The 24,586-nt window shown below is 47.7% G+C and overlaps 2 protein-coding genes across 2 annotated transcripts in view; one reads left to right on the top strand and one right to left on the bottom strand.

Moving 5' to 3' along the window:
- LOC142046878 (uncharacterized) overlaps positions 1 to 24,586 on the bottom strand; it is a 783,739-nt gene that overhangs the window by 153,557 nt on the left and 605,596 nt on the right. The window lies entirely within an intron of this gene.
- The window catches only part of LOC116825766 (butyrophilin subfamily 1 member A1-like), a 70,692-nt gene continuing 60,922 nt past the window's right edge, over positions 14,817 to 24,586 (top strand). Inside the window, exons 1-3 of the mRNA XM_075066006.1 lie at positions 14,817 to 15,258; positions 18,488 to 18,605; positions 23,714 to 24,061. Coding sequence (XP_074922107.1) covers positions 18,491 to 18,605; positions 23,714 to 24,061 — 463 coding nt within the window. The 5' untranslated portion in view covers positions 14,817 to 15,258; positions 18,488 to 18,490. The remainder of the gene's footprint in view (positions 15,259 to 18,487; positions 18,606 to 23,713; positions 24,062 to 24,586) is intronic.

Here is a 24,586-nt window from a genome sequence, read left to right on the forward strand (position 1 = left end):
CTGAAAGAATTGGGTTTGTTTAGTTTGGAAAAGAGAAGACTGAGAGGGGACATGATAGCAGTTTTCAGGTATTTAAAAGGGTGTCATCAGGAGGAGGGAGAAAACTTGTTCAACTTAGCCTCTAATGATAGAACAAGAAGCGGTGGGCTTGAACTGCAGCAAGGGAGATTTAGGTTGGACATTGGGGAAAAAGTTCCTAACTGTCAGAGTGGTTGGACACTGGAATAAATTGTCTAGGGAGGTTGTGGAATCTCCATCTCTGGAGATATTTAAGAGTAGGTTAGATAAATATCTATCAGGGATGGTCTAGACAATATTTGGTCCTACCATGAGGACAGGGGACTGGACTCAATGACCTCTTGAAGTCCCTTCCAGTTCTACAGTCTATGAATCTATGAAACTATTTTGTAGGGCCCTTGCCACTGGGCCAACAGCTTACTTTCGGCTGTGGGTACCAGTACCAGTACCAGTCACCGGGCTGAAACTGACGAAAGTTTGCTGGGCCTCTTAGGCCTTCTCTAGATGCTCCCTCACTATGGGAGTAACCTGGGCCTATCTGGTCCCTCATCCATAGTCATGTTCTATTATGTTCTTCCTTTCACTGGGTTCCTCCTCCCAAATTTCCTTGGCTATGTCCAGGATGCCTCGGGGGTTGCGTCCATACAACAGCTCAAAGGGGGAGAATCCAGTTGAGGCCTGAGGTATCTCCCAGATAGCGAACATAAGGTAAGGTAGTAGAGTGTCCCAGTCCTTCCCGTCCCGACTTACCACCTTCCTTATCATTGCCTTGAGTGTTCAGTTAAACCTTTTTACCAACCCATCAGTCTGTGGATGATAGACTGAAGTTCTCAGGGTATGTATATGGAGCAGCATACAGAGGTCCTTCATTAGCTGCGACATCAATGGGGTTTCTTGGTCTGTTAATATCTCCTTCAGTAGCCCCACTCGGGCAAAGATCCCCACCAACTCTTTGGCTATCGTTTTAGAGGCCGTGTTCCGCAGGGGGATGGCTTCTGGGCAGCGGGTAGCATAGTCCAAAAAACCAACTATATATTGGTGGCCCCGAGCTGTCTTCCCCAAGGGTCCCAATAGGTCCATGGCTATTTGCTCGAAGGGGACCTCTGTGATGGAATGGGGTACTAAAGGTGCCCTCAGATGGGGACGGGGACTGTGCAGCTGACACTCTGGGCAGGACGCACAGTACCTGTGCACTTCTGGCACTCTGGGCCAGAAGAACCATAGTAGGACCCATGCCAGGGTCTTCTCTACGCCCAAAAATGCCCCCTCCCCAAAGATGACTATGGGCAAGACTTAATACAGTGTTCTGGTGTTTTTGAGGTACTAGGATCTGATATACCTCCTGCCCCTGTACTGGTGCAACCCAGTATAAGAGATCCTTCTTCATTATGAAGTAGGGTCCTGGCCCCTGGTGTTCCCTTCCACAGGGACCCCATCTATTTTGGTCAACTCCTTCCTGATGTTGTCATACCTTGGGTCTTCTGTCTGGTCCGTTCCAAAATTTCCTCTCCTGGGGCTAATCTGCCCAAGATCTAGGGGCCCAGTCTCTGTTGTTTCTGCTGGTTCAGAGGTGTTAGGTTGGGGGTCTTCTCCCTCCTGGGCGGCCTCCTTTTCAGCTGCTCAGGTCCGCCTACCTACAAGAATGACCCTCTGGCTTTGGGTCAGTATTCGGGTTCCCAAGGCCTTAGCTGCCCTTCTTTCTCTTTTTGTCTTTCTACCCTGTCTGCGAGTGGAGAACAAATCTGGGGATATTTCAGAGAAGATTTGGGGGTTGACACTCTGCTGTGGTTGCCTCACTAATTTCAGGGTTCCCATTTTTCTCAAATCCCCCTAGTGGGAGTAAGTCTCCAAACCCTGGGAAGTCCTTCCCTATGAGCACCAGGTATGAGAGCTTAGAGACTACACCTGCTGCTACTTCAGTAGTGTTCCTTGGATTTCAATTTTTACTGGGATGGTGGGGTAGTAACTAACTGTCCCATGGACACATATTATCCCCATATGTTTAGCCTGCAGCAGCTGACTATGCTTCATGAGCTTCCCTGAGATAAGCGTGATAGCACTTCCTGAATCAACCAGTGCCATGGTCTCTACCCCATTTAGCTTTACTGGTCTGGTGTACATATGTGGGGTTAGGGAGACCCCCACAAGATTGATTAGGAAGCATGGGTCTGCCCAGTTCCCCAGGTTACACTGCATAGGCTCCTCAGCATTGGGACACTATGCAGCTATATGTCCCCACTCCCCGCGGGCATAACATCTGTATGGAACACTATGTGTTCCCCGGTCTCTTGGTTTGGGCAGTCTAACATCACGATCCTATTCTCCCTCAGTGCTCCGACTCTTTGTGGCTTCTGGTGAGCCTTCAGCCCCTCTCTTTTTCCACCTGGGCTCTCCTGGTGGCCCAGTCACCTGACTCTAGGCTTGGTGCTGCTAGTTTAACCCGGGGTGCCTCTTCCTTAACTGGTCGGGTCAGCTCCCTCGCCGTCCTTTGCTTCTCTACCAGTGCAACAACCTCATCATAGGTGGAGGGTTCATTCTGGCTGACCCAGGCGTTGGTAAGGTTTAACTGAACACAGGCAATGATAAGGAAAGGTGTAGTCGGGACGGGAGACTGGGACACTCTACTACCTTACCTATTGTTCGCATCTGGGAGATCCTCAGGCCTCACACTGGATCTCCCCCTTTGAGCTGTTGTATGGACGCAACCCCGAGGCATCCGGACATAGCCCAGAAAATTGGGAGGAGGAACCCAGTTGAAATAAGAAGAACTAATAGAACATGCTATGCGATGAGGACCAGATAGGCCCAGGTACTCATATAGAGCATCTAAGAAGGCCTAAGAGGCCCCAGCAAACTTCGTCAGTTTCAGCCCGGTGATAGGTATTAGGTCCACAGCCAAGTAGTGTGGCCCAGTGGCAAGGCCTACAAAAAGTTTCCTAGATTCATAGACTGTAGAAGAAGGGACTTCAGAGGTCATTGAGATCCATCCCTCTCTGGTGGACCCAATATTGTCTAGGACATCCCTGACTAGAATTTATCTACTACTCTTATATCTCCAGAGATGGAGATCCAAAACCTCCCGAGACAATTTATTCCAGGTGTCCCACCTGACAGTTAGGAACTTTCCCCAATGTCCACTAAATTTCCCTTGTGCAGTTCAGCCCACCGCTTCTTGTCTATCATTAGAGGCTAGTTGAACAGTTTTCTTCCCTCCTCCTGATGACACCCTTTTAAATACCGGAAAAACTGCTATCATGCCTCTCAGCTTCCCTCTTTTCCAAACTAAACAACCCAATTCTTTCGCCTTACTTTGTAGGCACTGCTGTCATTACCCCAGGTGCTGGCCAGGATCTCGCTTTCAGCTAGGGAGTAGTGATGTGTCTGCTTGCAGCCTCTTCCATACGCTCATATGAACCATAGGCCTTCTTGTGCTACTATCCCACACGAGATGTGGGCAAGGATGCTAGACCACTGATCTCTGGATGGTACCCAGGCCCTCCCGTAGTGGCTGTCCTCTCCAATTACTCAGAGGTTATGCCTGTCCCCCGTCTATCCCGCTCACGTTCCTCATGCAGCCCAATGGCGTGCCCCATGTAGATTGTGTCCTATTCATGTGCGCTGGTTCAGCTTGTAAGGGTCTTTACCTGGGGTCGAAATTTCTCACAACACACTAGCTCGAATCTTGTCAGGTCCTGCGTTTCCATTTCTAGCAGAGCGATTAGTCTCTTGCTGCAGCTCACTTGCTTTCTTGGTTGCGCGGCTGCCTGGACACGGGTAGCCTCCTGGGGCCACCATAGCTTGTATTCAATGCCCGGCACTAAGTCATCCATTGTGGTGGAAAAAAGGAAAACCTTCTCCTTTTTTTTTTTTTTTTTTTTTTTTAAATCACCCCTCTTTCTTCCGCCATGTATGCATACAAATCCCACTTTTTGACACCAGATGTGACAAAATTCCTCCAATTACCTTGGTGGGTCTTGATGACCCCCTTTATTGGCAGATTTGCTCTCACACAGATATTCTTCCCCTTCTGGGGAGACCACACACGGTTCCAGGTCAACTCCTACCTGATGATCTGCTCCAAGGAGTTGGAGTTGGGGACCAGGCCTGCCGTCTCTTATACCAGCACCAAGAGCCCCTGTGGATCGCAGCTGTCTATAGTGCCTCCTGTAACAGCTGCATGACAGCTACAACTCCCTGGGCTACTTCCCCATGGCCTCCTCCAAACACCTTCTTTATCCTCACCACAGGACCTTCCTCCTGGTGTCTGATAATGCTTGTACTCCTCAGTCCTCCAGCAGCACACCCTCTCACTCTCAGCTTCTTACGCCTCTTGCTCCCAGCTCCTCACATGCACTTCCTCTCCTCTGGCTCCCTGGCTCCCCCTGGCCTGATTGGAGTGAGCCCTTTTACAGCATCAGAGGGTCCTAATTAGAGTCAGGTGCTTAACAGTCTCACCTGACTCATAGCAGGTTAATTGTAATCAGATGTTCTCTTTAGCCTGGAGCAGCCCCTGCTCTGGTCATGCAGGGAACAGAAAACTGCTTATCCAGTGGCCAGTATATCTGCCATCGGCTATTCTGCTGTTCCCAACTGGCCTGGGTTTATCAAAGGTATTAACACCCCAAACCTGCCAGTGGCTCCATATGAGTACAGGGGTCTGTCCATGGTGCAGCTCCTTGGAGAATCAGGAGACAGAGCCCAGCGGGGAGTTCTCAGGTGCTGGGAGCAGTAGCAGGATAAATGTGGCTGAGAGATGACTACAGTCACACACAATGTGTTCACTGAAACACAAGTGATCCTGGAGGTAGCTAATTTACAGCAGTGTGTCTAGTTCAGGCTGTATCAGTACAACAATGTGCCCATTCCCAATATGCTTTGTGACTAGCTGTATCTACAGAAACATCTCTAATCACTAACTTTCCTCTTTTGGCTCCAGGGGGGCTCTACCCGGAGTCTGGCAAGCCACCATTGCAGGACTAGAAAGGACCAAGCCAAAGACCAAGCATTAGCTGAAGGAAGCAATGGAGACCATTTGAATGAGACAGCCAGTCTTCCAGGAGAGCAGTAAATATAGATAGAAATTCCCCATCACGCCTAACAAGGGGTCAAACAGCCTAGTGATCCAGGTTAAGCTCTGGTCCAATCTGGATGGCCCTGACCACGGATCAGACAAGACCCACCTGAAGAGACAAGACTTCGCTCACCATGAACACAAGACCTGGACCAGCACAGATCCCCACAGAAGCACTGCTTTTCGTTCTAGCTGGGCAACAGGAATTTGGGCTCCTCCATATCAAATTGCAGCATCTCCACATCTTCTGGCAGCAGAACTTTGTACTAGCTGAGACTCTGGCCTATTATCCTGAGTGTTTGTGGTGGAAAGGACTCTCCACAGTGTCAGTCCATTCTGATCGGATCTTATTCTTTAAGTGCTTTTCTCTCATTCCCTCCATAACTTGCTCTACAGCATTTAACAAAACAATAATCTCTGCAGTTCCAGGCGGAGCCTCAGCGGGTGGAAATGTCAGAGTCCAACAGTGCTGCTGGGAACTGCACCAGCAAGTTTACAGTGCATTTAATGCCGGGTTTGTTCAATATCTTCATTAATGATCTGGAGGATGGCGTGGACTGCACTCTCAGCAAGTTTGCAGATGATACTAAACTGGGAGCAGTGGTAGATACACTGGAGAGTAGGAATAGGATACAGAGGGACCTGGACAAATTAGAGGACTGGGACAAAAGAAACCTGATGAGGTTCAACAAGGACAAGTGCAGAGTCCTGCACTGAGGACAGAAGAGTCCCATGCACTGCTACAGACTAGGGACCGAATGGCTAGGCAGCATTTCTGCAGGAAAGTACCTAGAGGTTACAGTGGACGAGAAGCTGGATATGAGTCAGCAGTGTGCCCTTGTTGCCAATAAGGCTAACAGCATTTTGGGCTATATAAGTGGGGGCATTGCCAGCAGATCGAGGGACATGATCTTTCCCCTCTATTCAACATTAGTGAGGCCTCATGTGGAGTACTGTATCCAGTTTTGGGCCCCACACTACAAGAAGGATGTGGAAAAAATGGAAAGAGTCCAGCAGAGGGCAACAAAATGATTAGGGGACTGGAGCACATGACCTATGAGGCAAGACTGAGGGAACTAGGATTATTTAGTTAGTCTTCAGAAGAAAATAAGAAATGAGGGGGGATTTGATTAGCTGCTCTTATCAACGTACCTTGAAAGTGTTGGTTCCAAAGAAGATAGGATTCTCAGACTGTTCGCAAGTGGTGATGCGAAATGAACAGAAACAAGGATTTAATTGGTCTCAAGTGCGGTGGGAGGAAAAATTTTACGGTATGATATTAGGAAAACGCTTCTTTCACGAGGAGGTGGTGAAGCCATTCTGAAATGGGGTGTACCTATGGGGCGGTGGTGGAAATACATAATGGGTTACCTAGGGAGGTGGTGGAATCTCCTTCCTTAGAGGTTTTTAAGGTCAGGCTTGACAAAGCCCTGGCTGGGATGATATAGTTGGGGATTGGTCCTGCTTTGAGCAGGGAGTTGGACTAGATGACCTCCTGAGGTCCTTCCAATCCTGATATTCGATGATTCTTCCCCAACAGAGCTACATAATCTCAAGTACAAGAGCTAGAACTGCATAAGGAGGAGCTGTAACATTAGAGGAAGGAATGTCCTGTGGCTGGGGGTTTACGCTGAGACTGGAGACCAGGGTTGTATTCTCTGCACTGCCCCAGCCATCCTGTGTGGCCTTAGGCCTGCCACCAAAAGGGGGATAGGATGTCCTTATCTAACAGTGGTGGCTGGGTTTGCTGCTCAGGAATGAACAAAAGCTTTTGTAGATTTTGCTTTGGGAGAGGAGCGGGGGAGGATTTTCCCTACAAGGAGGAGGATGAAAGTCTTGGTTTGGGAATACAATATTGCCAGCCCCAAATGTTCAAAAAGCATGTCATGCACGCCAGTGGTAGACTTTTAGGGAGGGTGTTTGTTCGGAAATACAGTCCACCAGGGAAATATTGGAGTTACTTTCCTGGCTGCGCCTTTCATCAGCGCTCCTGCTCATCCCTCTTGGTATTGCCGATATCCGGTGATGTGTTCTGTGTAGACGTCCCTCGACCACCTGATGGCATCTGACACCCCGAGCGGCCACATCAGCCAAGCACAGTGTTAACCTACTCCACATTCTTTCAACACTTGCTCATTGCTGTGATGATCAACATGTGGGTTTGGACCTTGTAGCCCCTAGCTCTCCAGGTGTCGGCCAGAGGGGCGTACTTCTCCAGATTTCAAAATCTAGCATCACGGAAGGCTGGTGTCCTGTTCTCGAAGGGCACTGTGACATCAACCACGATGATCCTCATTCATGATGATGATGTCTGGATGCAGTTGGCTGTCCATTCCAGGGATTGCAGAGTTCACGGCAACCTTCTCCATGGGTGGCAGGATGGCTCTGACCAGGCGATCCTGGATGGAGTTGTGTCGCAGCTGGCAGGATCTGGAGTGGGGCTTGCAGCTACACAGGGCGTGGGGTAGCATTTCGTTGGCATAGCTGCACTTCCTGCAGCTCTTGTCCCGATTCCCATGGTGGATGGCTCCATTCAGTGGAACGCAGCTGAGCCCGGCTCGGTGGATGAACCACCAGTTTGTAAATCAGGTGAAAGAAGTGGTTGCTGGCATCTCACTTGCAGGTCACCTTGAAGCCGTTACATAAGAATGTGTCTCATAAAAAAAATTTGGTTGTCTGTAATTTTTTTTCTATACTGTCTATAAAAAATATTTTCAGCAGTTGGCAACCACATGGGATCAGGGAGACCCTGTTGCAGAGGTTTCCTGTGAGAGCAGATCTGGGAAGACGGATATGAGTGACCCCCATATTTGTTAACTTTTCTTCACAGCAGTTTGTGCTGAAGGCTCTTTGTCTCGCAGGCAGGAATTGTTGTAACCTTCAGACTTTACAGCAATAAATATTATGGGTAACACCATTAAACGTTCCCATATCAGTTTAACTGTTGCCTGATGGAAAGTGGCACATTAACTTTCTGGCTATTGGGAAGTTTCATTCTTAAGAAGAGAAGGAAGAAAAGTTAGAAAACTTCATTTAAAATTGAATGATGAAATAATCGTGGCAGATACTGGCTCACACAGGAGACAGGAATAATGGTACAGAACCCCTCAAGGGGCAAGCTCTCACCCTGCCCCAATTGCCCCCTCCTGATGGCACCTCTACCCCTCCACTGCCACTCACCTCCTCATATGCCTTCTCCCAGCGTCATCCCACTCCTTTCATCTTAGCTTGTTCCCTTCTGTCCTTGTCAGATCCAGCTTCATAATAATTTCCCTAGTCTATATATGATTATGTCAGCATTTTATATATATGTTAAGGAGATGGTTTCCAAGAATATCTAAAATTTTGCAGACATGAAGGCCCTCTAGAGTTATTAAATACAGCATAATGAATAAATTCCTGAATGTGCTTACACATTGGTCAAGATCAGTGTTCTGGGTCTTAGACTTCAGACGTACTCTTTGCAGAAGATAAAGATTTTAAATAGTTTATACATGAATCAAATATACAGAAAGAAAGAAAGAACTAAAGATATTACTATTTACTAACAGGTACTAACAGAGGGGGCTGAGAGCTCTGGGCTCTGGACTGTTCCCATGGAAGTTGCTAACTTTCTGTTCTCTATTTTAACTAAGGGTTTTCTACGCTGTGTTCCAGGCATCTGATAAACCCTTCTGCTTTTACTGTACTGGCTGAGAGTCATAGGCGCCGACTTCTGCTCCTGCCGGTGGGTGCTCGACCCCCCTCTGCTGTTTGGCGGCAGCTGGGTGGGAAGTGCTTGGAAGTAAGTGGAGAAGCGAGGACACAGTGCTCTGGAGGTGGGACGGGGATGCAGGGAGCTTGGCTGCCAGTGGGTGCAGAGCACCCATTAATTTTTCCACATGGGTGCTCCAGCCCTGGAACACCCACAGAATTGGCACCTATGCTGAGAGTAATCCAGTCGGGAAGTGGGGGGTGCATTGCTCCCTTTGGGCATGTAAGTCTTCCCCAGCTCTCCAATCCAGGCAGACACACTGAAGGGAGTTCACAGCATGAGGCAGGACGGGGTGCTGAAGCTCTGAAGTTTGGTCCCAAGAGGCAGTGAAGCCAGGAGGCTTACTCCAGGGAAAGACTGTGGTCCTAAGGGGATTGACACACTAAAGGGGTCCTCCCATTCCAGGGACTGTTCCAGAGCCCCGGGCCTGTGGATCCATGACCAATGGCGACTCCTCCATATTGCTGGCTCCCGTTGCTGGGAGCACACAGACCAAAATGGTGGCTCGGCAGACTGTGTTGATGGGCTGCTCAAACTTCCTGTGATGCATGGCAGCGCACAGCCAAGTATTCATAGAATCATAGAATATCAGGGTTGGAAGGGACCTCAGAAGGGCATCTAGTCCAACCCCCTGCTCAAAGCAGGACCTACACCAACTAAATCATCCCAGCCAGGGCTTTGTCAAACCTGACCTTAAAAACCTCTAAGGAAGGAGATTCTACCACCAACCGAATCCAGTGCTTCACCACCCTACGAGTGAAAAAGTTTTTCCTAATATCTAACCTAAACCTCCCTCACTGCAACTTGAGACCATTACTCCTTGTTCTGTCATCAGGTACCACTGAAAACAGCCGAGCTCCATCCTCTCTGGAACCCCCCTTCAGATAGTTGAAGGCTGCTATCAAATCCTGCCTCACTCTTCTCTTCTGCAGTCTAAACAAACCCAATTCCCTCAGCCGCACCTCATAAGTCATGTGCTCCAGCTCCCTAATCATTTTCATTGCCCTCCGCTGGACTTTTTCCAATTTGTCCACATCCTTTCTGTAGTAGGGGTAGGAGCGGCTCCAGGCACCAGCGCAGCAAGCGCATGCCTGGGGAGGCAAGCCGCGGTGGGTGGCCTGCCAGTTGCTGTGAGGGCGGCAGTCAGGTGGTCTTTGGTGGCGTGCCTGCGAGAGATCTGCCGGTCCTGAGGCTTTGGCGGCAATTCAGCAGCGGGTACACTGAAGCCGCAGGACTGGCAAATCACCCACAGAAATGCCGCCGAATGCGCGTGACCGCGGATCACTCACAGGCATGCCACTGAAGCCTGCCTGATTGTCATGCTTGGGGTGGTGAAAAACATAGCGCTGCCCCTTAGTGGGGGGCTCTAAACTAGACACAATCCTCCAGGTGAGGCCTCACCTGTGCTGAATAGAGGGGAATAATCATATCCCTCGATCTGCTGGCAGTGCCCTTACTTATACGGCCCAAAATGCCATTAGCCTTCTTGGCAACAAAGGCACACTGCTGACTCATATCCAGCTTCTCGTCCACTGTAACCCCCTAGGTCCTTTTCTGCCACATTTCACCACAAACAAAGGACAATAGAGTGGTCACATTTCAGGAGGACACTAGGAAGTATGCTATATAGTTATTCAGACTCAGGCCTGCGTACTGTGGTGTGGATGCTGGTGATCAGGATTGGGGCCTGGGTTCAAAAATTCTCAGCCTAGGGTCTTCAATCAGTGTAGATGCTCACGCAGTGCGTTCTCAAACCCAGGGTTCATTTACTTGAGTTGCACTAATCCTGGGCTTGCATTGCCACATGTAGGCATACGCCTATAGAGCCCTTTGCATCTCTGCACATGGCCTTGATGATGTTGATGACTTTAGCTTCTTCTGTAGGACTGGAAAATATTCCACAATGTGTGTCTGCGCAGACTGTCAAGTGCCTTTCAAAATCAATGAAACTGAAGAAAAGAGGAGCGAGCCATTCTGTACATTCCTCTTGATGGTCCTCAGTGTGAATATTTCAGAGCCTGTTCTGCAAACTTTGCATCCACTGATTCTTTCATCCTGTGTACTATCACCTTGCAGCCAAGGCTGGCTCCAACTTTTTTGCTGCCCCAAGTGGCAAAGTGAGAAAAAAAAAGATAAAGCCAATCGGCGGCACTTAGCCAGCAGCTCAATCGTGCTGCTGGATTCTTCTGCGGCAATTCGGCGGTAGGTCCTTCATTCCCTGTCTTCCTCTTCAGCGGCACTTCAGTGGCAGCTCAAAGAGCAAGAGAGAGACTGAGGGACCCGCTGCCAAATTACTGCCAAAGACCCGGACATGCCACCCCTTTCCACTGGCCACCCCAAGCACCTGGTTCCTTCGCTGGTGCCTGGAGCTGGCCCTGCTTGCAGCAAGTTTTCCCTTGGTGACTCCTTCCCATTTGTTACAATCATATCCAGATAATTCCCAGTGAATTGCCAGCTCCAGGAGAGCCAAGTTAAAGTTGTGTGGACATTTACCATAACTCTGTATTTCCTGGTTTTCAGAAGTTTGAGTTTGGCTGAAATTGACACTCTAGAAGAGAGTGAGCTATCACTATTTACTCTGCATTAATAAAGATTTTTTGCCGTTTAATTCAATAATACTTTTTATTCTCAAAGTTACTGATTCAGATTTTTGACGCTCAAGATACAACTAACTAGTTCACTGGTAGTTCTGTTGAGAAGATATTTGGATGAATGAATAAATAGTTTAATAACTAACAAGGCAGCAAATGTGTCAATAGAAATGTCATGAATGTGGGGGTTTTTTGCTCTGTACTTGTGTGTTAATGAGACATTGTTTAAAAATCACTTCATAATGGACAATCAGCAATTCCAAAACTTTTGCAGTACGTATCTATTTGTGAAAATAAAGCTAGTTTATCACTTGCTTTCATACAAAATACAGACAGGGCCTCGCTGTACTCCATTGTTAAGGAAAAAAGGAAAACAATGTTAGAAAATTAATTTTTACGTAAAAAACCACAATTCAGATATTTGCATAGAAATAGAGTTCTCTGCCAAAATAAAACAAGAAAAATGTATTTTAAATTATTCCACCAGTAAAATATTTCAAATCTACACCAAGAAATAGGATACAGACTTTTTAGTCCCGTTTCCGTGGAAATCCGTACAACTACTCCTACTACCACCTCCACCACCATCATCAACAACCATAACAAAACCGATAGGCTAACAGCACTGCACCGAACATTGTGTTGCACAGAAGGTGGTAGGTGTTGGAAGTTGGTTTCAACCAGGTTTAGACAAGTGGCAAAATGACTCTGTGTTATATAAACCTAGACATTTATTATTATTATTCCTTCAGTTTAGGTGTATGAAGTTCCAGATATATGGAATCAATAATACACAAATTTATTGACTGGAATGGACAATGAAAGGTTGTATCAATCATTATGTTCAGCAGTATTACATCATTCTCAGTTAGTCGTATTATGTGTATCATTTTGGTCCCCTGGACCACTTTGGAACCAGCTGCTCCGGGTCCTTATTGGTGTTGACGTTAAAATGCTTTGGGGCCAGAACAAGTTAATAACGGTGTGTTAGTCATTGGTTTTGATTCCTAAAACATTCTTCTCAAGGTAATGTGTTTATGTGTATAAATTTAATCCCCTGAGAGGGTACCTGGGGGGTGGGCAGACAGAGTCGGGGCTGGAATGGGTTAATGACATTATGCTACTAATCTGTTCTCATTAGTAAAATATTGTCCTCAAAGTAACATACTAGATATATACATTTGATCTCCTGAATCACTTTGGAACTGTGTTACAGGTAGGGATGCCAATCCTCCAGTATTGGCCTGGAGTCTCCAGGCTACAAAGATCAACCTTTAATTAAAGATTAATGTTGTGTGATGAAACCTCCAGGCCGCATACATCCAGCCACAACTGGCAAGCCTAGTTCTGGGTCCCTAGTAGTGTTAAAGTGATTCTGAGATAGGACAGGTTAATGACAGTTTGCTACTAATTGGTTCTCCTTGCTGAAATATAGTCCTCAAGGTAATGTGCTACCTGTACAAATGTCCTCGCCTCAACCACTGTGCAAGTGTGTGTTCTGGCTCCTTTTTGGGGTTAAAAATTGTTCAGTGCTGGAATGGCTTAAGGACAGTGTGCTGCTCATCAGAGCTCATTAATCAAACATTGTCCTGAAGGTAATGTGCATGGGAGGCAGGCGGAGCCCTCCTTTGGGGAAGCTAGCCCCTGGCTCCACCCCTTCCACCTGCCCCCCTGCTTCTCCCCCACAGCTGGAGCCACAAGCAGGGGGGCACCTGCCCAAAGAAGCCCAGGCCAGCTGCAGCTGCACGGCACCTCCCCTATCCAGACCCCAAGCTGCACCAGGGAAAAGCATCTCTTCCTTAAGAAGCTTTTGCTATGTCCCATGCAGATTCTGGGACAGCTGAGGAGGCGGTGTATGCTACTCAGCTTCCTGGTTTCATCAATAATCTCTCTGGAATCCAGGGAGGTCATTGTTGAACCCAGGAAGCTGAAGAGCACATACAACCTCCTCTGTTACCCAGGAACCTGCATGGGGCATAATAAAGCAAAATGTTCCCTGCCAAACCCTGCAACCTGGAGTCTGGCGGCAGTAATGTGCTCGATGTGTAAGGGGACTGTTGCCCCTCACTAAAACTCAGTGGAGGTTTTTTGGTTAGCTAGCTCCCATTTCAAAAAAGAAGGGGAAGGGTCGATGAGAAACCAGGACCCTGAGACTGACAGTCCCCAGGAGCAATGGGTAGAGGTCAATGCTCCAGGTCAGCCTGATTGACAGGGCAGGCAGGCTAATGAGGGAGTCAGGGGGTCCCATCCTCCATGTGAGATGGAACTGCCTGGATCAGACAGAGTGTGGCTGAGCTGAGGAGAGAGCCAGGGGCCCGAGCTGAGCTGGGGATCAGAGCTGGGCCAGCCAGAGAGAACCACAGAAGCAGCCCAGGGAGCTGGAGGCAGAGCAGCAGAGAGTGGAACTGGGGCTGGAGCTGTCCAGAGCTGGATGCAATGAGCAACTGGGGCCAGTGAGGGGAAGACCCTGGGCAGAGGGCCCAGTGCAGACAGATGCCACTAGCCAAGAGGCCTTGCAGGCCAGACTTGGAGGGGATCGTAACCCCGATTGGGGGCTGGTGCTGGGAAGTGGGATCCTGCCACCTGAAGGCGAGTGGCCACCGCCAGAGCAAATATCCAACCTGCAGCACAGCCCAGGGTGTGAGGAGGCGGCCTGGGACATGTGACAAGCAGACTGTGAACTGCCCTTATACTCCAGAGACTGTTGTTTTTGATGTCCCTGTGCCACAGAGCGGGGTGATGGGTTTTCCTTTAACTTTTCCCATTTTTTCCCTTACTCTTTTTTTAATTGGTTGCTGTTTAATAAATGGTATGTGCTTTGAACTGTATGCAGTGGTCTTTGGGTCAGGGAAGTGTCCAGTGCAGAGAAGGAACCCTGAAGTGGGGACGTCCCAGCCCGTCCTAAGTGACCATGACAAGGCTGGGGGTTGAGCCCCCCCAGGAATCCTGGGCCCAGCCTTGTTGGGATTACGAGGACTCTGCCATGTGGGAGAGGAGCCCTCAAGGTCAGGCAGAGCTCTGGACAAAGGGAGTGGGAGCGAGGACTTGGATCCTTCCACTAGCCCATTTCGCCGGAGCAGTGTGTAAGCCAGGAAAGATCACCACCATACGGGGACCATTCCTCCGCTTACATATGTATAAATCAAGGCCCCTGAGGCACTTCAGAACTGTGTCTTATGGGTATTTTTTGGTGTGAAAATATTTCTGGTCTAGTGTGAGGTGATCAGGTAGGCTTAGTAACTCCACAGGCTGCACCGGAAGGGAGAACCAGGGAGCAGGGAATTGATTGCAAGCAGGCTCAACTCTGCAGGAATAGGCGGGGCCTATAAAGCCAGGAAGCTAGCAACAGCCAGGAGCTACTGGTGGGAAAGGGCAGTTCGACTCCTCCCTGGGAAGAAGGAGGAGAGTTGAGAGCTGATACACGCAGAGCAAGGCATGGAGCCAGGAACTGCAGGAAGCAGTCCAGGGAAGGAGCAGTGAGGGGAAAGCCCAGAATGGCTGAATTGAGGGTCCCTGGACTGGAACCTGGAATAGGGGGCAGGCCTGGGTTCCCCTAGCAGTCACTGAGGGTGTGGTATAGACCTGTGGGGCAGTGAAGGCGAGGACTGCCTGGGTCACTGGGAAGAACAGAAGGACTTTACCCCAGAAGTGTGGAGAAGGCTGCATGACCTGACTGGAGGGCTGAGTCACAAAGTGGATGCTGTGGTCCCTGGGACGAGAGAACACCTACGGAGATGGTGCGGCTGCGTGCAAGCTGTGGCAGGGGTGGGGTTGCCCTTGAGAAATAATCCGCAGAGTGACCAGGAGGGGGCGCAAGACTTGTGGTGAGTAGAACACCCCATGGCCTCTGGAATGAGTGAATAACCGTGTGCGACTAATCAGTTTTCATTGCTGAAATATTGTCCTCAAGGTGATGTAACATAGGTTTCATTCAGTTCCCTGAGGCACTTTGAAACCAAGTGTTCTGGATCCTTTTTGCTGTGAAAAGGTGGTTCTGGGCTGGAATGGGTTAATGCTGCGTGCTACTAATTGTTCTAATATCTGACATATTGTCCTTAAGGTAATGTGCTAGGTGCATAAAAAAATTTTCCTGGGCTACTTTGGAACTGGCTGTTCCAGGCCCTTGTTAGGGTTAAAGAAATGGTTCTGGGCTGGAACAGGTTAATAAGTGTGCTATTAGGTGGTTCTCATTCCTAAAATATTTATCTTCAGTTTCTTTATTGCACTGTTTATTTAAACAGTTTTATTTATTCAAATGCCATTCTGGGCTGCTCCGGCTTCTTCCGGCTTTTACAGCATCCTGCTTTACAATAGGTGAGTGACAGGGGAACCTGCCCCAGAGTCTCCAGTGGGTAACTCCTGACTTACACCAGGATCCTGTGTGTTTCCTCCCCCTCCCCCATGGCGTGTAACTCTAGTTCTCTGGTTTCCTTGTCTGGTTCAGCTTTTAAACCGTTCCTGCTGCTGGTCTCTCAGCCGCAAGGCAGGTCCCTGGCTCCTGCCCAACCCTCCTGGGCCAGAGCCTCCTGGTGCTGCCCCAAGCCTGAGATTTACTTAGTGCTGATGCTCCATCGAGACATTGACCTTTTCCCTGTGGGTTTTCCAGGCTGTTCCTGGCAGCTCCTGTTTCAGCTGTTTCCTTCCCCACTCTCCCTGCTGAGACCCACACCAATGGAGAGCTGTCCCCCCAACTCCCCACAAATCCTCCCTCGCTCCATATGAAATATGCAGTGATAAGTGACTGAGCTGACAAGGGCCTGATCCTGTAAATCCTCCCCGGTGAACCATCCTATTGGTGTCAGTGGGCTGCTGCTGTGACGGAGGGGGCAGGGCTCGCTGGGGAGAGCAGACAACGGCAGGGGCAAAGGTGGGGGTGGATGGGGAGAGGGGTAAGGGTGCTGGGAGGTCTCTGGCTGGGAGCATCTGCATGAGCAGCTGAGACACTGCACCATGTGGACTACTTGCTGGGGTGGGGGAGGGGTTCATGGGATCCCATTGGCTCAGCCCCAGGGATCCCACAGACATGCCCTGCCCCCGATCCCCACTCTGAGTGTGTCGTACCATGGTGCCGACCCAGACACAACCAGCAATGCACCAGCACTGGGCAGAGACAGCCCCCCACACGCCATCTCTACTCTCCCACGGCTGAATCAGGAGCCCCAACATTCTGTAGCTCTGACCCTTCGTGACCCTGAGCCTCCCACCATTGTGCAGGTTAAACCACAGGTAGGGGACAGAGCCTTGAGCCCAGACAGTCTATGCTCACCAGTGACAATATCTGACCCTCCTCCGGTGTCTCTCCCCAGAGGATCTCAGCCCTCCCCAGGTGTGCACGTAACCCGTGCCTGCTTGGTGTGGTGCTCTGTTCGCCTCAAGCGGCACCTAGCCAAGTTAGAATGAGTCTGCTACAGCCTTGGCTGTGAGCCACGTGGCTTTTAGCTCATGCAGTGGATAGCGGCTCATGAACGAAGGCTTTGTCTACGCTACCAGTGTTAGAGTGCTGCTGGGCTGTGTAGTCATGGCAGCAGGGCTGGAGAGAGCTCTCCCGGTGCTGTAAAGAAACCACCCCTGGGAGGAGAGTAGCTACCAGCTGTGGGAGCGCGACTCAAGGGCTGTAGCACTATCGCCACTGCTGATTTACAGCGCTGAAACGTGCGTCACTCAGGAGGTGTTTTTTCACCCCCCTGAGCGAGACAGTTTCAGTGCTGTAAAGTGGCAGTGTAGACAAGGCCTATGTTTCAGAGATTCCAGGTTCAATCCCACCTGCTGATGACCAAGATCTGTTAGCTTTGTACGCGTGCACGCACACACGCTCCACACAGTCACTCCCTCCTCTCTGAGGTGCATGCTGTGCCAGGATGACTGTGGCAGCTGTTTCATAGCTGGCTCTCAATAAATAGGGTTGCCAACATTAAGGTGTATTTTTATCACTTCCTCCCAATATTGTGGTGGTGGTGGTGATGATGATGATTTTATTATAAATAAGCAGCACTCACCTACATTCACCAGGGGGATTTCATGTTGCTTTTTGCCTATCTCGCCATCCCCACGAGCCAGACTTTTATCGGTGGTCACTTACACCAAAAATCACATCACCTAAGGCTGCTTCCAGTTCCAAGAAACCAGTCACTTCCCACAGATCAATTGGTACCCTAGATCTTACACCAAAGACAACAACTGTAGCCAATCCTGTAACAAGACATCTAAAGGTTTATTAAGTAGGGAAAGGGAATAAGAATTATTTACAGGTTAAATCAAGCAAACATATATACATAAATGAGTTACCATCTAAATCCTAAGAGTGACAAAGTTGTAGTGAACTGTCTCAAGGTCAAGTGTCTTTCAGGATGACCCAGGAGGCAGTCCCTAGGGATCTCTGGCTTCAGTTTAGTGTTTCTGTCACTGGGAGTTCAAACAGCAAAGAGATGGAAATTTTACCTCCCTGTTTTGTTTTTACACCCCTTCACTGAGGGCTTGTCTACACTGGCAAGTTTCTGCAGTGAAACTTTCTTGCTCAGGGGTGTGAAAAAAACCCGGGTCCCTTAGGGACAGCTCTGGCCGTGGCCAACAGGAGCCAGGCACCCAGTTGCCAGTGTGCTGACCCCATGGCAGGAGGAGAGCTGACCAACCCTGAGTGGGTTGGATTCTTTTCCCACCCGACCTGACCCTGACATGATGCTCATAGTTGGGTTGGGCCATGGGGCTTTAATATACAATAACACCATAGGGAGGCCAACTCCTCACGCTCAAGTTGTAACACAAAATCTTAACTCTTATCTCCGTAACATCATCTTGTTATATGCATGTGATAGGCGCCTGCGAATTGCTGAGCTGTATGATGTCTTGTTTTCCCTGGGGACGTAGGAGGTCAGGGCTGAGTTCTGTGTTGTAGTGTTAGAAGTCCCCACAGTATTTCAGAGTCTGACTGAACGTGCACACTTTGTAAAATGTACAATTAATGGCTTTAAAACAGATTTCTTCTTACAAGATGTCGCAGTTTGTCCCCATTGTAATTTTCCCTCTGACTGTTTTCTCCCCTATTTCTCATCTCAGAATATGCCCAAAGATGGAAATTCTCTTGGTCCTTCCCAGCCCAATAGAAAACTTCTGTCTCTGCATTTCCTGTGCATCGTGTTCTCCCCTGTCCTGCATATTGTGCCCTCAGACTCAGGTAAGAATCCCTGTATCGCATGCAGGGCAATGCAGTGTTGTCGTGTACTGTATGGATTTATGCTTTGGTGCCACTAAGAGCAGAGGCTCTTTACACAGTTCTGAGAAATCAGCTTTAGTGGAGGTCTTGAAAGGGACCTACAGGATCAATGGGATTTGGGCACCTAAGTCTTTTTTGAAAATCCCAGCCTCAAAACTCTTTGCTCCTTTCCTGTGTTGATAACAGTGCAAATTGGTGTAATGTCACCATCAGAGAGCAGTAGGAGTATATAGGGTACATTACAGGTACTTTAATGCTAACTCCTGTTTTCAGTCAAATGTACTTTTCTCAGGCAGTTTCTCCCTGGCTAAAATATCCCAGGATTCCACTTAGACCAGAGATTAATTGCTGTGTGAAATCAGCTCTTTAAGATCCTGTGGCCAAATTTGGTCTTAACATCCTGAATAATGTTTTGAAATATTTAATAGCACGAATACTGATTCTTTCCTGCCATAGGGCTGTGCCAGCAGCATAAAGCAGCCATAGAATCATAGAATATCAGGGTTGGAAGGGACCTCAGGAGGTATCTAGGCCAAACCCCTGCTCAAAGCAGGACCAATCCCCAACTAAATCATCCCAGCCAGCGCTTTGTCAAGCCTGACCTTAAAAACCTCTAAGGAAGGAGATTCCACCACCTTCCTAGGTAACCCATTCCAGTGTTTCATCACCCTCCTAGTGAAATAGTGTTTCCTAATATCCAACCTAGACCTCCCCCGCTGCAACCTGAGACCATTGCTCCTTGTTCTGTCATCTATTACCACTGAGAACAGTCTAGATCCATCCTCTTTGGAGCCCCCTTTCAGAAAGTGAGTGGATGCTATTGTAGGTGGGAAGAAACCTGTCTTAGCTTCCTGCACAGCCAGGGGACAAAGTCTAGCAATCGGCTGGGTTCAGCACAGAACTTTTGGCATTCTACCCCTCTCACTTAATCAGTTATTGGTCATCTGTGAACCAACATCATCTGTGAGAGTGAAGCCAGTGGAGACGGCATTTAGGGGCTATTTTATTGACAGTGTAGGGCAAAATTTTACCAAGCCATCACTTGAAGGCTGAGTCAGAAGAACGTATTTAGGAGACTGAATTGCTGCATCACATATATTTTCTATGTGCTGATTGCTTATTATTATTTCCTATGCCTCTATAGCTAATAATAAACAATCACCAGAGAGGATCAGACCAGACATCCATCTAGGCCAGTGTCCTTTCTCTGACATGAGACAGCACCAGATGGCTCAGAGGAAGGTGAAATAAATCCTGTAATGGACGTATATGGAATAACCTGCCAATATGGGACATTTCCTCCTAGTTTCCCATCAGTTAGAGCAGAGGTTCCCCAATTTCTTCTTATTGCGTTTTCCGTTCCACATCTACCTGCTGCCCATGCAGCTATGCCAGAAAACAGGCTTTATATTTTAACTCTTTTAATACCAAAGCATTGTGCAAAAGGTACACATGATAATGCACATGAACATAGGGCTGTAACAGCAATAACCCATAGCATTTCCAGGTTAGTTTTAATGCCCACTTACTTTTGCCCAATGTAAGCAATGGGGTATTAATACTGCTCACCATTGATGTGACGAATGAGCTTGTTCGAGCACAGGTGCATAATGTTCGGAGAGGTAGCTGAAAATTTGAGCTTTAAGTGGTTTTCTACCCAAAGATACTGATGATACTTTGATTTCATTCCAGTGAGTGATTGGAAAATCCATTTTCACACAGGTAAATTGTAACAAACTGCATCAAAACCTTTACAGCCCTGTCTGACAAGGGGAACTTTGTGTTTCAGTTCAAAACTCTTTTGTTGGAACTCCAGCCTGAGTCTGCCACCAGCTGAGATGTCCAGAAGATTCTCTTGTTCTTTTATGGACAAATCTTGTGGTGTGTATTAGAGGGTTTATCCCTTCACCCTCTCACTCCCTGGTTCTTCTCAGAAAAACAGAGAGCCGCAATACCAGAAGTCCGAAGTTGCAGACAATTCGATGTTTATTGGGATTAACTTCCAGCAAGCAACGATTCCAATTTCCTTTTTTCCCAAATTACTTCCTGTTTGCCCCTAATTTATATAGTACTATTCTCAGCTATATCTCAACCAATCATTTTAATGAAATTTAACTAACCAATCCTAACATATTGTAACATGATTATCTAACCAATTATATCCCACCACCTTAATTGGTTTACACCCAACAAAATTAATTATACAGCAGACAGAAACAATCAAAGAACCAGACAGAGACCATACAGATTATCAATAGAGAAATGGGGACCATAAAGACAAAATAACAAGAAGTGAGGGTTTCACAATAACAACTATTGATAGGTGAGTTCTTCCCAGACAGGATGCTATGAAACTACGCTTTCTTTAAATCTTCCAGGCTCTTCCCTTTCTCAAGGTGACAGATTGGATTGTCTAACAGCCCAAAATTGCCTTATTTCAATGTGTCTGAGGACGTGACCATATGCTTCCTAGTTTATGGCTGCCCCTGCTGTTTAGCCAAAGGCCTAGATTAAGAACAAGGCTTAGATTTTCCTAGTGTGAGAAGGTCTATAAACAGCCAGACTGTGATTTTGACTCTTGTTTTACACCTCTATGACTAGCGAAGTGATAAGATTACACCTAAATGCTTCAAGTACAGGTCATTACAGACAAGCCCGAACATCTATATCCTAACAGTGTGGTTGTGATGGAATCCCCCAGGGTGCAGCCTGGGACTGTGGAACTGCTGTGCCCCCTGATCTCTCTCCAGCCTGGGCTGTCTCTCACAATGCCTTGCTAGTGACCAACAGCAACCCCTCCAGGTGCTGTTATCGCTCAGCACAAGCGCATGTGGAGCCCCACACCCAGTTAGATCGCATGAATGCTCCCAGAGCCACTCATGAATCACACAGGGAAAGGCACCAGCCAGATCCTTCCTAGCATTGTACCTCGGGAATATGCCATCTAATGTATTAATTGGTTCACAACTTCATCAATGGAAAGTGGATATAGAGCAACCTTTGATAACTGAGCAATTTACCATTCACTTCAGGCAAACTCACTGGTAAAGATAAACAGTTAAACAAGTTTATTGACTATAAAAGGTAGATTTTTAAGTGGTATTAAGTGATAGTCAAAAAGTCAGAGTTTGTTACCAAAAGAAATAAAACATAATCATGCAGTCTAAAGTCTCAACCCTGTTAGACTGGGCAACAACTAGACTAAGCAACAAGGACAAGTGCAGAGTCCTTCACTTAGGATGGAAGAATCCCATTCACTGTTACAGACTAGGACCGAATGGCTAGGAAGCAGTTCTGCAGAAAAGGACCTAGGGGTTACAGTGGATGAGCAGCTGGATATGAGTCAGCAGTGTGCCCTTGTTGCCAAGAAGGCCAATGGTATATTGGGCTGTATTAATAGGGGCATTGCCAGCAGATCGAGGGAAGTGATTATTCCCCTCTATTCAGCACTGATGAGGCCACACCTGGAGTATTGTGTCCAGTTTTGGGACCCCCACTACAGAAAGGATGTGGATAAATTTGAGAGAGTCCAGCAGAGGGCAATGAAAATGATTAGGGGACTGGAACACATGACATGAGGAGAGGCTGAGGGAACTGGGCTTATTTAGTCTGCAGAAGAGAAGAGTGAGGGGGGATTTGATAGCAGCCTTCAACTACCTGAAGTGGTTCCAAAGAGGATGGGGCTCAGCTGTTCTCAGTGGTGGCAGATGACAAGTTGGTAGGCATGCTTTTGGCAGCAAGTGCTTCCCTATGTATACTTCAATGCACTGACATAGCATTGGGAATGACTGCTCTGATGTATGTCACTACTCCACTATGCCCGCCAGCCATTGGCTTTGCTCCAGCACTGCAGAGACCAATACATCATGGCCAGATGATATCACATTAATTTATGAACCTGTCAAGCAATTGGGAAATTTTCACAGCTGTTGTTCTGGCAGGCAGCAACTAGCAAACAAAATGTCCTCCTGTACTGCACCTTTGTAAATGTACCGTGTGTATACCAGAAGGTGAACTTCGCACCTGACCCACACTTTAGGGTGATTGGAGATGGGAATTTGTTATATAAAATATGGTAGTTAGTTTACTTCCATATGTACCAATGAACACAGATATACAGAGATGCTAATGTACAGAGCCCTCATTTCCAATCACCATGGGTTCAGTTGCCCACCAACTGTCCAGTCTAATGGAGCTCAGCACTTAGGTTTTTTTTTCTCAATTGTATAGGTTGCGCTGTAACTATCTGCATATAACAGTGAACTATGGACAAATGGCTAAAGACAGGTAGTGTTACAAATATCTCATGAGGCATCAGTGATGAGATGTTTGGTTTTTCTTCCTCTTTATTCAGTTTCAAACATGACACCTTTCAGATTCAGTGAGTGACCTTATGTACTGTTCTAATCCATTAGATCATAGAAGATTAGGGTTGGAAGGGACCTCAGAAGGTCATCTAGTCCAACCCCCTGCTCAAAGCAGGGCCAATCCCCAGACAGATTTTTACCCCAGTTCCCTAAATGGCACCCTCAAGGATTGAGCTCACAACCCTGGGTTTAGCAAGCCAATGCTCAAACCACTGAGTTATCCCTCTGCCCCAGCACCAAAGTATCAAAGCACCCTCTGATATCTGAATGCCTTGTGCTTGTATTAGAGAGGATAAAAAGAAGCACTTGGTTTCTCATGTCCTCTCTTATTTGTATCCTCTCTGTACCAAACCATCCCAGTCTTTTCATTTCCTTCTTTTATATCTCTACTAATCGTTAGTCACAATTATGTAGACAGCACCCATCTAGAAATGGTAGCTCCCTGCTCCAGGGAACTTACACTTCCCCCATTAACCCTCACAATGTCCATGGGATCTCATCTACCCGGGGGAAAGGGGTAGAGAGAGAGATTAAGGCCACGAAGTGATTCAGTGGTGGAGCAGGGACTAGAACCCCATTGTTTCTGGCTTCCAGACCCACATGCAGTCTGTGGGACTCATCCTGCCACCCAGGATATATACTGTGGCCTGTTTTATCAGTTCTTTTTTGCCTATAATTTTCTGTGTCATGTTTCTTTAACAGTGAATTTCAAAGTGGTCAGCCCTGCTAAACCCCTGATGGTATCTGTGGGTGAAGACGCCCTGTTGCCCTGCCACCTCAGCCCCAGGATGAATGCTGAGGACATGGAGGTGAGGTGGTTCCGGTCCAGCTTCCCTGAAGTGATCCATTTGTATCGGGATGGGAAAGACCAGCCTGAGCAGCAGATCCTGGAATACCAGGGGAGGACAGAGCTGCTGAGAGACAACATCACTGAGGGAAGTGTTGTCCTGAGAATACACAGCATTAGACCTGCTGATGAAGGACAATACAGTTGCTTCTTCCAGTCTAGCACCTTCTATGGAGCAGCCTTGTTGGAGCTGAAGGTGGCAGGTCAGTAATGGAGACTGATTTGTGGATTCTCCCAATTAGGGTTGCCACATTTTAGAAAATAATTGATGATGTTTAGTTGCTATCAGGTGAAGATTCATAGACTCCAGGACTGGAAGGGACCTCGAAAGGTCATCGAATCCAGTCCCCTGCCCTCATGGCAGGACCAAATACTGTCTAGACCATCCCTGATAGACATTTATCTAACCTATTCTTAAATATCTCCAGAGATTCCACAACCTCCCTAGGCAATTTATTCCAGTGTCCAACCACCCTGACAATTAGGAACTTTTTCCTAATGTCCAACCTAAATCTCCCTTGCTGCAGTTTAAGCCCATTGCTTCTTGTTCTATCATTAGAGGCTACGGTGAACAAGATTTCTTCCTTCTCCTTATGACATCCTTTTAGATACCTGAAAACTGCTATCATGTCCCCTCTGTCTTCTCTTTTCCAAACTAAAGAAACCCAATTCTTTCAGCCTTCCTTCATAGGTCATGTTCTCAAGACCTTTAATCATTCTTGTTGCTC

This window comes from Chelonoidis abingdonii, chromosome 5 (genome assembly GCF_003597395.2).
Source record: "Chelonoidis abingdonii isolate Lonesome George chromosome 5, CheloAbing_2.0, whole genome shotgun sequence".
NCBI classification, from domain to species: Eukaryota; Metazoa; Chordata; order Testudines; family Testudinidae; genus Chelonoidis; species Chelonoidis abingdonii.